Source organism: Centrocercus urophasianus, unplaced genomic scaffold (genome assembly GCF_019232065.1).
Source record: "Centrocercus urophasianus isolate 14NV4802_14NV808 unplaced genomic scaffold, USGS_Curo_1.0 seq_11, whole genome shotgun sequence".
Classification (NCBI taxonomy): Eukaryota; Metazoa; Chordata; class Aves; order Galliformes; family Phasianidae; genus Centrocercus; species Centrocercus urophasianus.
The window spans coordinates 39,210,920-39,224,813 of NW_024884253.1; the positions used below are offsets into that span (position 1 = coordinate 39,210,920).

Sequence of the window (13,894 nt, forward strand, 5' to 3'; positions counted from 1 at the left end):
GGCATCCCAGAGATTAAGAAGCCATGCAGCTTGACAAAGCACTTTGTTCTGACGTGTCCTAACAGAACCAGAGGGGCTTTTTTTTTTTTTTCCCTCATGTCTCTGTTCCAACACCTGCTGCAAAAAATGGGCTGGGGTGGGCTCTGTAAAACACAGGACACAGCCCTAGCGGCACACCGCACAGCATACCAATATGTGCCCGGGCAGGTGGAGTTAAAAGCTAAGGGGGGAGAGCACTGGGGGGGGGAAGAATGGGAGACAATCAGTGTGGTCCGTGTTAGAAATCCACCAGCACTCAGCTGTCCACATTTTCAAAACGCAAACATTTGAAAATTAAAATACACACAAATATATATATATGTGTGACTAAATGCCTCCTCTGAACCAATCTAGATAACCAGAACATTCTGTGGCCCATTTGAGAAACTTTCATCCTAAATGAAATACATAATAAAGATTATACCTTCTTAGGATATCAAGAGGTCTTAAACATACTAATGGAGAAATGCATTTAAGAGACATCACTCAGTCTGTAATTTGGGGGGGTTGCTTATCTGTGTATCTTTTAACTGCTTTGAGTAATTAGGAAAATTCCCTTAGCAGTGCTCTAAGAGGACAGGCAAAAGAGTGACACAGTAATTCCCAAGGAGGGAAAGGTTGAAGTTTTGCATTTTGTACATTTTTAAAGTTAAAAGAAAAACAAGAAAAAAAAAAAAGGAAGTATCCTTCATAAGAACAGCCCATCTGAAACAGTATGCATATGTACAGCATACCAAACCTACCATCCCCTCTGAAATGTTTCCACGGGCTACTCCCTCAGCCTGGGCTCACCATCATCTCGCTGGCCCCTGTCCTGAAAGGGGCAGGCTGGGGAGCACAACTGCTCGTCCCCACCATTTCCTGAGCGCAGATTTCAAAGACAGCTCCCAGCCACAGCAGCGCACAGCTTGCTCCAAGCCTCGCTTTGCCGGATAACATCTCTCTTGCAATGTTCCCCCCCCTTTCTGCCCTTAACGGGCAGTGTGTCCCATTGTAATTCTGATATCAAACATCTGGAAAAGAGACTCTTCAAGGAGAAAAAAAAAAAAAAAAAGATAAGAAAAGATAAGAAAAAGTTTCAGTGCACGTGACTTATTCGGGAAGCAAAAAAGAGAACTCAGCTGAATCAGTAAACTGACCTTTTATTGTTAAAGCACTATGACCAAGGCATTTTTCTAGACTGAAATTCCGAGGAGCGCCGCGCACCCGCTTTGCAGCAGCGCAGCGCGTTCCGCCAGGCTGCTCTGCTCCTCTGTGCACAGCTGTCTCCAGCGGGAGGAGCTGAAACCTGAAGCAAAGCCTCCGAGCGGGGATTGGGTCTGTCCTGCGAGCAGCCCTCCCAGAAAAACAGCCTGTTTGGAAAAGTGCTTGAGAACATCCAGAAGTGATTGGAGGAGCAGAAAACCCTTCCCCCCTGCACCTGACTTGCGGGTATTTACGGCACTTTTCAAGGCGCCTCTGCAGTGCCACTACACAGCGGAGTGCATGGAGCAGACAATGCGATAGGGACCGATGCGCTCGCAGTGATAGTGTGCGTGTGTGCTGCACCGCTGCGCCGATCCGAAAGGAGACTCTGCAAGAAGGAGAAAGCCTGCGTTCAAAATGCCACGCTCCTTCCTGGTCAAGAAACATTTCAATTCATCTAAGAAGCCAAACTACAGCGAACTGGACACTCATACAGGTAACAGAAGGAAATCTCCGGCCGCCGCGTTGCTTCCGAGGTCGCGTTTGTGGCTTGGAGGTGGAGAGGAGGGGTGGGATTGCTCCCCGGGCTATGGGAGGGGGTCACTTCCCCGCTAGCTCTTTTTTTCCCCTTGCTTACAATGAGAGAGTTCTGACAAATATGTCAGCGCTGCTCGGAATGAATCATGAAGTTTGCTCATCCACTTGAACTCAGTTATTAAAAGAGGATTTGGAGTTTTCCTGTTCTACATCTGCTGGAAATGGAGTTGAAACTTCTGCACAAATCCTGCAGGAAGTTTACTGCTGCACTGTATCAGGCTGCATAGATTTAGGAGCAGCACGCTGCCTTGAGGAGACTCTCAAGCTGTAATTTATCTGTTCCACTGCACTGTCTTTACCCATCAGTATATTTGTATCCAATTGTATTTCCTTAATCCGCCTTACAGGCAGATGGACATTCCAAGTGTTTGACTTAGGCACTTTTTAATGCCCCAAATGTTAATTTTGCTGCCTTTTAAAATACTTTTCAGTTCTCTTACCTTAAAATTTTCTTCTTTCTCCAGTGATTATATCCCCATACCTGTATGAAAGCTACCCGGTCCCTATCATACCGCAGCCAGAGATCCTGAGCTCTGTAGCTTACAACCCCATTACTGTGTGGACTACAACCGGGCTGCTACCGTCTCCTCTACCCAATGACCTCTCTCCACTTTCTGGATACCCCTCATCTTTGGGAAGAGTCAGCCCACCTCCACCATCCGACACCTCCTCCAAAGATCACAGTGGTTCAGAAAGTCCCATTAGTGATGAAGAAGAGAGAATCCAGTCCAAGCTTTCAGACCCTCATGCCATCGAAGCTGAAAAGTTTCAGTGCAGTTTATGCAACAAGACCTATTCCACTTTCTCTGGGTTGGCCAAACACAAGCAGCTGCACTGTGATGCCCAGTCTAGGAAATCGTTCAGCTGCAAGTACTGTGACAAGGAGTATGTCAGCCTGGGAGCACTTAAGATGCACATCAGGACCCACACGCTACCTTGTGTCTGCAAGATCTGCGGCAAGGCTTTCTCCAGACCCTGGCTGCTTCAAGGGCACATCAGAACCCACACTGGTAAGAGCTGCAGATTGTTGCTATTGCTTTCCGATATTTTTTTCCATCGGTAGAACAAACAGCACTGTTTCTTGACTAGCCAGGAGATGCATACATGAAGTTTTAAATGTATCATTAAATGGCCAGTTTTCCCCTTTTTGAGGAGTGGTGGGAGAGGAGCATAGCTGTGGGACAGATTCTGTTCTGATAACCTCTTTCCACTAGCTGAAGGTGTTTCTATAAGGATTTTATGGTAACTTTCAGGCTTTGGAAAATGATAATGTTCAGAAGGCTTCAGCTGACTCTTAAAAATAGTAAAGCAGAAAGGCAGTGCATGAGAGGCTTATCTCTGACCCCTTAAGCAATTGGCAAGTTTTACATGCGCTCTCTCAAGTCCTCAAGAATTAGCAACACTTCATCACCAAAGCATTTCTTGTGTGTTGAGGCAAAAGCATGATTTTCAGTATAACACTGGGTACAGTTTAACATCTGTACAGCTTTTTGCCACTTCTAAGCCAAAGCCCTCATTTCAAGTCATTCACACAGAGCTAAGCAGAAAGACACTCTATGAAAATATGTGAAAATACTGGGAGGAGCCCAGCCTAGGAATACTGCCTGCACCTGTACGTGCAGAAGGTGTCAGCACCTTGTCTTCAGAGACTGTACTTACTAGCAGATTCTGCAAAGCCTAAGTTCTGCAAGTGCAATCCACAGTGCTGAAAGCTGTTGTATCTGTGACCTGATTAACTTTGTGCTACACATGTTTTTGACTATAATAAATCGTTTCTGTCTGTTTTCTTTTTCTTAGGATAACAGTGAGTTTTACCTGTCCTAAGCTTTTTTTAACCCTTTACTGTATTTTTGCTTGATGTTTCCTTTTTAGGAGAGAAACCGTTTTCCTGTCCTCACTGCAACAGGGCTTTTGCAGACAGATCCAATCTGAGGGCTCATTTGCAGACCCACTCGGATGTGAAGAAATACCAGTGCAAAAATTGCTCCAAAACTTTCTCCAGAATGTCTCTTCTGCACAAACATGAGGAATCTGGCTGCTGTGTAGCACACTGAGTCATGCAGTCAATGTTTACCTGGACTCAATGCATTTCTCCACTCCTGTTCCAAATGATAAGTGGAAATCCAAAGGCATTTTCTCTTCCACTTTCCAGCCAAAAAAAAAAAAAAAAACCAAAAAAAAAAACCAAAAAGACACCACCCAAAAAAAACCAACAAACAAACAAAGTAGTGGAAGAACTTAGAATGTCAGTAGAAAGGAGCCTTAAGTAGTTCTGTTTAGTCACACATTCACATTCTTAAGTGTGAACGCTGAGGTATGGGGAAAGATGCCATGCATGACATTTCAAGTAGATTTAAAGGAAGAAGCATTATCCGCTTTCTTTATAGATGAAGCCAAATCTATGTAGTCTTTTCTTGCTTAGGGAAGGCTGCAAAGTTACTAATACATTCCTGCCAAGCCATTTCAACCAAAGAAACAGTATTTTAATGGAACTTTTTGATAAAAATACTACCCAAGTGAATTTTACCAGACACCATTAATCTCAGGTGCCTTAAAAAGTATTCCAAGTTTACCTTAGTAAATGTTTAATATTATTCATTGCTGTGTTGTTTTTTTAAAAAAGTTTTATTTTATTAAAGCCAAGGCCTTCACTATTGATCTAAAATGCTTTAAAGAGGGATAATTTAGAGAGGAAAATGTGTAAGAGAATGTACGAAAAACTTAAAGCCACGAATTAACTGCATGTGCCTTTATAAAAAAAAAAATATATATAAAAAAGAAAAGAAAAAAAAAAAGAAGACTGTAGCTTCAAACATTCCTGGTGCATGCCTGACCATCTTCTAATATGGAATCGTTCCTCTAAACTTTGCTATTTTTTAAAAACGGGAATAAGTGCAAGAGAGGGGACTCATGGGAGTTTAACAATTATTTTTTTGTTAAATGCACAAAGGAAATGCAATATTTTCAGCATTACCCCTCCAAGTGCCTTTTTTATTGATGATTTTGTAAAGTATGTGGACATAATGTAAATATTTTTATTTTTATATGACTGAATGTGTTATGAATGAAAGTGAATTGTTGCCTATAGCAGCATCTATAGATAACTTGAAGAAAGCGTGAAGTGAAATTTATGGTTTTTTTCTAGCCACTTTTTTACAATAAACATTTTTAAATAAGCCTTCTGTTGTTTCTTCTAATTAAATAAAGGGGCCGTGTTTGATTTATCAAGGGTATTGAATAATGTAAGTAAATGTCTCTACAGGTCAAAGTGAAGATGAAAGTGAATTTCAGCTGTGAATTTTTAGTTCATAACATTAGAAAGAGAAATATCCATTTTTATTTTCAAACCTTCAAAACAGTATAAAGCATTTTTGTGGAGTCAGCAGTATAAACATTTCTGCTTTTTTTACTACTTGTAAGTATGACAACACTGTGAAATATGTTTTAACACAAACACTTAAATATTTTTTGTTGCATTTTAACAGTTGAAAAGATCCTAATAGAGCAGTCTTATTACAATACTCTTCCTGAGATGCTGACATTAGGAAATGTGGCCCTCACCAAAAGTTCGTTAAAGTCAGCAATATTTGCTCAAAGCTCTTGTAACATGGTGTGCAGGTCACAGTACAATATACAGTCATTTCAGAAAGACTAAAGATATCTGAAGTATCTTACATAGCAGAACTGCCAAGTGAATGTATTATGACTGTGTATGAGCTTATAGATCATGTGAAATAATTATTGAGTAATAAAAATCAGAAATACTGTTGTTCAGATGATTTGTCTAGGGACTCCAGGCTGGATGTGGCTCTGGGAAGCCTGGTGTAGTGTTGGGAACCCTGCCTGCGGCAGGGGGGTTGAAACTACATGATCGCTGGTGTCCTTTTCAACCCAGGCCATTCTATGATTCTATGATTCTGTGACTCCAGGATCCTAAATACATAAAAGCATTATGACTTCCACAAGCCAATAGCAGCATTTTCAACTTTTAACAAAGCACAAAGCTAGAAAGCAAATAAACATTGTACATACAAATTCCAGAACACTATGGTATGTTATGCAGGAGCAGAAAATAGCAAAATCAGAATTCCAACATTTTAATGAGAAGTTTACAGTAGGACATACACAAGGGGCAGATTTCTTGAGAAAGATCACATGCAATGACTGTCCTGCAGAGACCTGCAGACTGCCCCAGTAAGACCGTGCTGGAAGGTCTTGGGCAGTAGGTGCATGACAGCAGCTTTGTAACTTTTTTCCAAAGTCAGCTCAGATGAAGCTTTTCATATCCTCCAAGAACATCCTGGCAAAATCTCCGTGTTATAAGAACAATTCACTAGGACTTGTTAGATTTTATTTTCAGGAAGTGGCTTGAGAGTTCAGGAAAGATAGGATTAGTGGGAATTTGCAAGGTAACTTTTCAAAATGAACATATGAAGGCATCAAATACCTTTGAAAAGTTTCATGTGGTTACTGTATTGATTTGCACTTCCATGTTAGTCACTTTGAAGTTCCTAGGCTCCAGCAGCAATTTGTGCAGCTTTCTCTTCCCGGAGTGAAGTTTAGCAGTGTATAAGTAAAGCTCTGGCAATCAACAGCTATTTGTACTGTCAAAGTTCTAGGTTTGCTTTCCTGCAGCTATTTACCTCGTGTAATAAAGGCTTCGCCATTGTTTTAATTCACACTTTAAATTCTCTATGCTCATGGTAAATGAAATAGCATAAGAGATTGACTTCTTGAATGAATGGAAATGCTACTGTTGTCCTTAAGGGAAATCAGATGAAAACTTCATCAAAATACAGTATGCTAAACCAAACACAAGTGGAACTGGTCTGATTTGGAGATGACAATTAAGATATGCTACTTTGCATGCCTGTAACACCTGTACTCATAAAACACAAAGATGGGAAAGGCTAGAAGCTCTTCTGGCTCATCTCTCTAATTGAAACAGTGTTCTATCACAGATTTCCAGCTCTCTGTCCAGTTGCAGCATAAACTTCCCAGGCAGCTGAATTTCTCTGCTTTTCCTGTGAGACTGCTTTGTGAGTGCTGTTGTAGCATTCTTCCAAGACATTTACCATTAGTAGTTTTGGCTCATTACTCTGGAAGAATCCTTCTTTACATACACAAGCTATTTATCAATGTAAATTGAATTCTGTTCTGAGCTGTTGGATGATAACTCCTTTGATTTTCTTGAAATGTGACTGAAAACCTCCCTTTATAGTGAATCTACCTACTGCATCTTTTTGACTATAGCTACATTTCTTACAAGATATCACTGATCTTATCATCCAAACCTTTCTTAGGAAAGCATGCTCCCCACACCTCTAATATCTTCACCACTCCTTTCTGAACTCCCTTTAAATTTTGATTTTTTACACCGCTGTTGAACTGAATACTTTTAAGTGAGAAGCTAAGCTATCAAAAGACAAGTCTCTACTCAAAGGGACTTGCATGAGAGCAATGTGATTCCAGTGATTAGCAATGTGATTAGCTATTGGCTAATTAGTTGTTTAAAATCAGTAGAGAAGCTGGGAAGGTACCTTTGCCTGGAGATTACTCTAAATACTCTAAATATATACCAGCTTGGTTGTACAATGATCCATCATAGGGAATGAGGTCTAGACCATTTCTTTAGTATGTTCTGGCAGTTTATTTTTGCTTTCTGAGTGTATTTTGAATGTGTGGAGAAGAGTTGAATCTCTATGGCATATATGCAGTTACGTGTCAAATATGAGAGCTTCTCAAAGCTGAGGGCAATCATTGATTCACTCTGGTTTCCTCTTTTCTCCTTCCTTGCTACCATTTGTCTGTGCTTTTCACCTCAGAGGCTGCAGGATAAGGTAATATGTGCATAAAAGGAAGGCAGAACAAAGTATATTTTTGTGCTCAAAGTACTACGTTATCCTACCAACTAATACAAAGTTTGGAAAAGCATCGTATGCACTCACAAGAGGATTAAAACAAGTGTCTCTCAGAGTAAGGCATCATGAAATCTCTCGTCTGTGTTTACTCTCTTATTTGGATTATTATAGTTGCCTGGGCATTGAATATATCCTGTCTCTCTTCTTTGTTCCCTTCTGCTTTTTATGCACCGCCAGAAGTTTGTCCAGTGTATGTGCTTGGTAGCCTGAAGGTAGATGAAGATCATAGTTGGGCAGTCCTTGCCAAAAGGGAATAAATGCCCTTTTATATCTGTCACACAAACATGTTTTACACTATTTTTCTTCAAAGAAGACACTTAAAACAGAACAATCTCATGGCCTCCATCATCTTTCAGTAATCTCCACCCTGTAAGCTTGGAAGAGCAGCAATGGTACACACAGAATTCCACATGTTCTATTCATATAGGTGGACATGCAGCTCAGCAGGCTGCACATTCAAACATACAAACCATTTCACTGCAATCCTAATATAGGAAATCTCCAATAGATCAATTCACAGAAAGATCTCTCATTTTTTTGCTAGTGGACCCATCCCTCAATTAAGGAAGTAGTTTTAAATGCAAACTGAAAGGTGTTTTCTAGAATGTATAAATCTTGTTGGACTAAAAGCTGTTTGTTCATTCACTGAGCATGCAGAAGTTTGAGATCGCTACTTCTGATCCAAGCCCAGATCAGAATATTTTCCTGGAAATCTGTATTACTTACAGTATAAAACAGTCTTTTGTCTAGACAAAAAAGACTACAGAAAGTCATTCTGTGCCTCACTAAGCCTCTGTATTTTCCCTGTTTCTTATGTTTTTGTCTTTTCTGTTATTGCTTTCTCTGCCTTACAATGGAAACATCTTCACAGGTATGGCCGTCAGTGGGTCAGAGTCCACTGACTCTGAGTCTTTTAATACTTGATAGATGCTGACGTTGCCACTTCCTCTAATTAGACCTAGATCTGGGTCCAAAAAATAAATATGTGTCACGTGCTGGGCCTACAGATCCATCAAATGGCAACAGCTCCTTACCATCACCTTTTTACAGCATCTTCAAAGGCATGAGCAGGGAACACGGGAGCTTGGCTCTAACAAGTCCTTTACAGAGAATAGCCTGCACCTCACTGAGTCCTGTGGGTTCCCAGCACCTGCTGAACATGAGAGTGTGAAGTCACAGACATCTGTTAAGCTGCTAATAAGAAGCAGTTAAAGTATAAAGTTGCACTGCAATTAGCTCAGATTTTGCACATGTCCCTAAACCAAAGTAAATTCCTTTGAATGTAACCTGCCCTCTCATGTGGGCTAGCAGATTATCCACAGCTGACAATGAATAAAGGGTTAGAAGAACGAAGACTGACAGTTAAGTCACTATAGCAAAAATGGAACAAATAAGCAAAATTATTAAGTGATTGTGTTATTCACAAGAAAGACTAATAAAAGTCCTCTCCATCCCTGTAGAAGCTACATCATACTAAGCATTAAATCATAATTATTTTACATTTTAGAATGTTGCAGAAAAAAATATTTTGGAAGACAACTCACCAGGATTTATAGTGAAGCATTCACTATTCATCTATAATATATGAAACCAGGCCAGGTTGTTATGTCCCGGGGAAATTAAAAAAAGAATCTTGTGACTCGTGACAGACGTTTTGGTGGTGTTTGTGAAACATCTTGGCACGTCAGCCCAGTCCTTAACTAGTTCTGACTGGACAAGGCCCACACTCCCAAACAGTCAGGATTTTCTGACAGCCATGTTTTACTGAGCAAAAATCACATTTCTTAAAAAATGGCTTTCAGTTTCTAGGTAGTTTCAAGGAATTGCTCCACTTCTCTGCATGCCTTTTTCTTAGTATTAGCGGAATATTGGGACAATAGCGGTTTAGTGATCACTGCAGAGAACTATGACTGAGGGCTGGTATTGAATATTTGAACCCAGGTACCCCATGAAGTATGTCACATTGATGGGAGGAAAGGGATTCTGGGAACAAAAGGAAGAAAAACTATTAAAATGTTTGCCTTCCCTGTGAAAACAGGCTGAGGGAGCTGGGCTTGTTCAGCCTGGAGAAAAAGAAGACTGAGGATTGACCTCATTGCAGCCTAAATGGAGCCTATAAACAGGAGGGGAGTCAACTCTTTGAAAGTGTAGATAATAGCAGGACAAGGGAAAATGGTTTTAAGCTGAAGGAGGGAAGATTTGGGTTGGATGTCAAGGGGAAGTTCTTTACAGAGAGAGTGGTGAGGTGCTGGAACAGGCTGCCCAGAGAGGTTGTGGATGCCCCATCCCTGGAGGTGTTCAAGGCTGGGTTGGATGGGGCCCTGGGCAGCCTGGTCTGGTATTAGACATGGAGGTTGTCAGCCCTGCCTGTGGCAGGAGGGTTGGAGCTTGATGATCTTTGAGGTCTCTTCCAACCCAAGATGTCCTGTGATTCTATGAGTCTATGATTCTATGATTCTGGTGCAAGTATGGCATTTAATAGGTATTTACCAGCAATAAATATCAATTACAAATTTTTTTTCCAGGTCAAGCTTCTGTACCAAGAGAACCTCAGTTGTTCACTGCTGTTAAGCTTTGAGAGGAGGTTTTGACTTCACATGACACTACAGATGATAAATCAGGTAAGTCAGACTGCTGTTCTTACTGATAAAAAGTAGAGCATGATGAAAGGATGTAGTAGATTTTTTTTTTTAACTTTTATGCAAATATAAACTATGAAAACAGGAATATCCAAAATGATGCGAAGTTATATATATGCAAAATGCATTTAATTAAATGCAAAAAATTAAAATTGGGAAAAGTATTTTATGAAAAAAGCAGCTACAATTTTGCTTAATTCTTTATGAAAACATTATAAATATATATATATATATATAAAACATTTAACTAAAATTGTGTTTCGGCTTACTGCCAACTTTTTAGACCAGGGAAATTAGTATTTTCACTAGATGTTTTTTCCAATTTTGGTGAATAAAGAAATATTCTTACTTTTTACAAACTTTAGGCTGAACCCAGAAGGCACTGCAGACAGCTGAGCTATTTTGAAAATCATGAAAATATGTTCTTACTGATTTTTATGTCTACATCTGTCATTCTGGTGGTAAGAATTCTATTCATAGGCTGTCCTGGGGTTGTCCTATACAGCAAACTTTGCATTTGCCACAAATGCATTTGTCAGAAACAGTATTTCAAATGTACTGGGACATTTGATAACTGAAATAGCAATTTTCAATAAGCTTTTGCTGTAATACAATCCCACATACATCATCACATGTGGCACTTGGTTCAGTTTACAGTGTCAGGGAGGAAGTGGAGCCAGGGCTCCGTAAGGGCATCTTGTTCTTCCTAAAGCACTGATCTCTTTGGGGCTTTCCGGATCCCTTCTTCAAGCAGATTTTTTTTCCTGCTATACAGTCACACAGGCTGGAGAGGTATCAGAATCATCTGTAATGAGCTCTTGCATGTTTCTGCATTGCTGCAGTTTGTATGTCAGGTTGCTGTACTAACAATAACAAGGGTATAATTCTGAGTTTCTGTGGTAAGCTTTGAGGTTGTTTTGTTTTAACATTTTTCTCTGTTTTTCATTCTGTAATTGTATCTTATTTTCTTTCTATTTAGGTTGTGTTCAAGTGATTTTTGAAATCTTAGTTCCTTCGCCATTTTCTGATAACTGCAGAAATATTAAATCTGAGCTTTCATATATTCAAGAAGCTTTTTCTATGCATGCCTTTCCATCTTGTTTATATCTGCCTATTTTAATAAAAAAGTAAGAATTTCACAAATGTTTCATGAAGACAACTTGAAATTTTGAGTCCTTTATTTACATTTTGAGATGTCATACACGAGAGAGGAAGAAGTGCACATACAAAGTCTGCTGTTGCATGTTGATACTGTAAGTAGTACCACAGGTCACAGCTTCTTAGGTCACTAATGGAGAGAAAGAATCTGTTCTATAGCATTCCCCAAAACACATCAAAAAATTGGCACACGCTCATAGAATCATTAAGGTTGGAAAAAGCAAAGGACCTCTAAGATCATCTAGTCCAACCATCAGCCCATCCCCCACCAATTCACATCCCTCACTGACACAACTACATGTTTCCAGAACGACCTCCAAGGATGATGACTTTGCCATCTCCCTGGGCAGCCTGTGCCAGTGCCTCACCACTCTTTTGGAGAAGAATTTTTTCCTAACATCCAACATGAACCTCCCCTGCTGAGCACAAACCAGTGCCCTCAACAGGTGATGAGACAAGTGATGCTGACAACTGCTACAGGAGGTCCATGCTGCTCTCCTCTCCATGCACTGAAGTACCAGTACAACTTGCACTTCTTTAGAATTTGTAGGTGGCTTTCCAACAGCATAAACACACACAGCCCCTTTCTGCACCACACACGTGGCGCAGAGCTGGGACACTTGCTCATGTGTGATTTGGTTCCCCCCTATAAACAGGAAATCGCTCTTAGGTCTTTTAGACCAAATTAGTTTTCTCTTACTTCTATCACTTTGTTCATTCTTACTTCTGAAGTTTTACTGTGGTTCCCATAAAGGATGTTGTTTTCTGAGAAAATCATATAATTTGCTATTATATGGTTTTTTAGGGGTCCACAACTGAAGTTTTAAGATATAAATTATACCTAAATGTGCACTGCAGCCAAATATCCATATAATTCCTTCTTTTGAAAGGAGGAAGTAAAATTTTGAAGAGGTGTCATGTAAAGTCAAACGATGCATTTATATCACTCAATCATATTGGTCCATATATTTCCTATGACCAAGTCAAACCACCCAGGAACGGGACTGCCTTCTCCCTTGAAAAAGTTACCTTTTTGAACATTAATGAACATTAATCACTGTTGGTAAAGATTGTTCTTCAGTCTTCCCTGTACTTTAATGTCGTGGTAGTGGTACCTAAAGTGTTGCCTGTAGCCTTTGCACTCTGACCTGGTGCCGCTGGGAAGAAAGGAGGCAAGTAGTCAGCCAGGAACCCAAGAGCCAGCCTTCCCTACAAGATACTTTGATGATATAACTGTGCAGCAAACTCTTCTAGCATACACGCTAGATGTTGACAGTGTACTCTGCAGCAGAGCTTCTTCTAATTTCACTTGAAGACCAATATTGCTGTAATGAGACTTTAGGCTTGTGAGTTACAGAGGTGCTGTAAGAAGAAAAAAAAAGAAAAGAAAAAAAAAAGAAAAAAAAAAAAAATAAAGGAAAGAAAGCAACAGTACACTCTTGGCACAGGTTTCTGACATAGACCTGATAGTCTCAAGACAGTGCAGCTTACACATCATCTTACTCCCAGGATTGTGCCTAAAGTATAGCCCAGACATTAATGTTTAAGTGATAGGATTTGGAGGCGATGTGTGATGAGACATCAGCATGGGAAAGTGTATGTTTTAATGGAAGAAGAAGAGTGGAAATCAGTCCTTTTCACTGTAAGACTACAGCAAATTCACTAGCATTAATCCATTTGCTTCAATTTTATTTTCTTCTTCCTTGCTTTTAGCGAGAAAGAAAAATGTCTGTGTCTCATAACACCTCAGTAATAGTTCAGCAGGATTGCTGTGAACTTTCTGGATTGGACCAGGACTGATCAGCTGCAGATTTTGATGTATGAATCTCAGCTGACAAACCAGGCTTGTGGAGTCTGCACTGCTGCAGTTTCTGTTGAAAAAAGTAAAATGATCATTGCTGTTGCTCTTTGAGGAGGAAATGAATAAATCGGTTGAACTGGAAAATTGAGGTGAAATACAATTTTTAAAAATCAGATCTTCTGGTTTACTTTTTGCACATACTTAGCCATGCATGGAATAAACCAAGTTGGATATGTTGCTTTTTAAAAGACATTTGAACCTCCCATAAGCTCATGCAAAAATGAACCTTTTCAGGTGATCGTAGACTTCTTCACTGATGTGAATGGCAATCTTCCTGTTTTAAATTCCAAGTTGTAAAAAGAGAGTTGCACTGTCAGTCAGCCAGCAAATGGTGCTGCATTGGCCCTTCTACAAAAACAAACAATGGCTAATAAATGACTTTATGGTAGGATTGAATTTAAAACAAGAAAATCCTTATCAGTGCAATATGTTTTCTGGTCCACTGAAGCTCTTCTATTTTAATCTGTTCCAGTTCTCTTACATTTCCCATTTTT

General features: G+C 39.9%; 1 protein-coding gene across 1 annotated transcript; it reads left to right on the plus strand.

Annotated features, from left to right (window-relative positions):
* Window positions 1–1,416: 1,416 nt before the first annotated feature.
* Window positions 1,417–4,997, plus strand: SNAI2 (snail family transcriptional repressor 2). The gene is made up of 3 exons (XM_042839816.1): window positions 1,417–1,720; window positions 2,286–2,831; window positions 3,694–4,997. The coding sequence occupies exons 1-3, from the start codon at window positions 1,642–1,644 to the stop codon at window positions 3,873–3,875; spliced, it is 807 nt and encodes a 268-aa protein (XP_042695750.1). The 5' UTR covers window positions 1,417–1,641; the 3' UTR covers window positions 3,876–4,997.
* The last annotated feature ends 8,897 nt before the right edge of the window (window positions 4,998–13,894 follow it).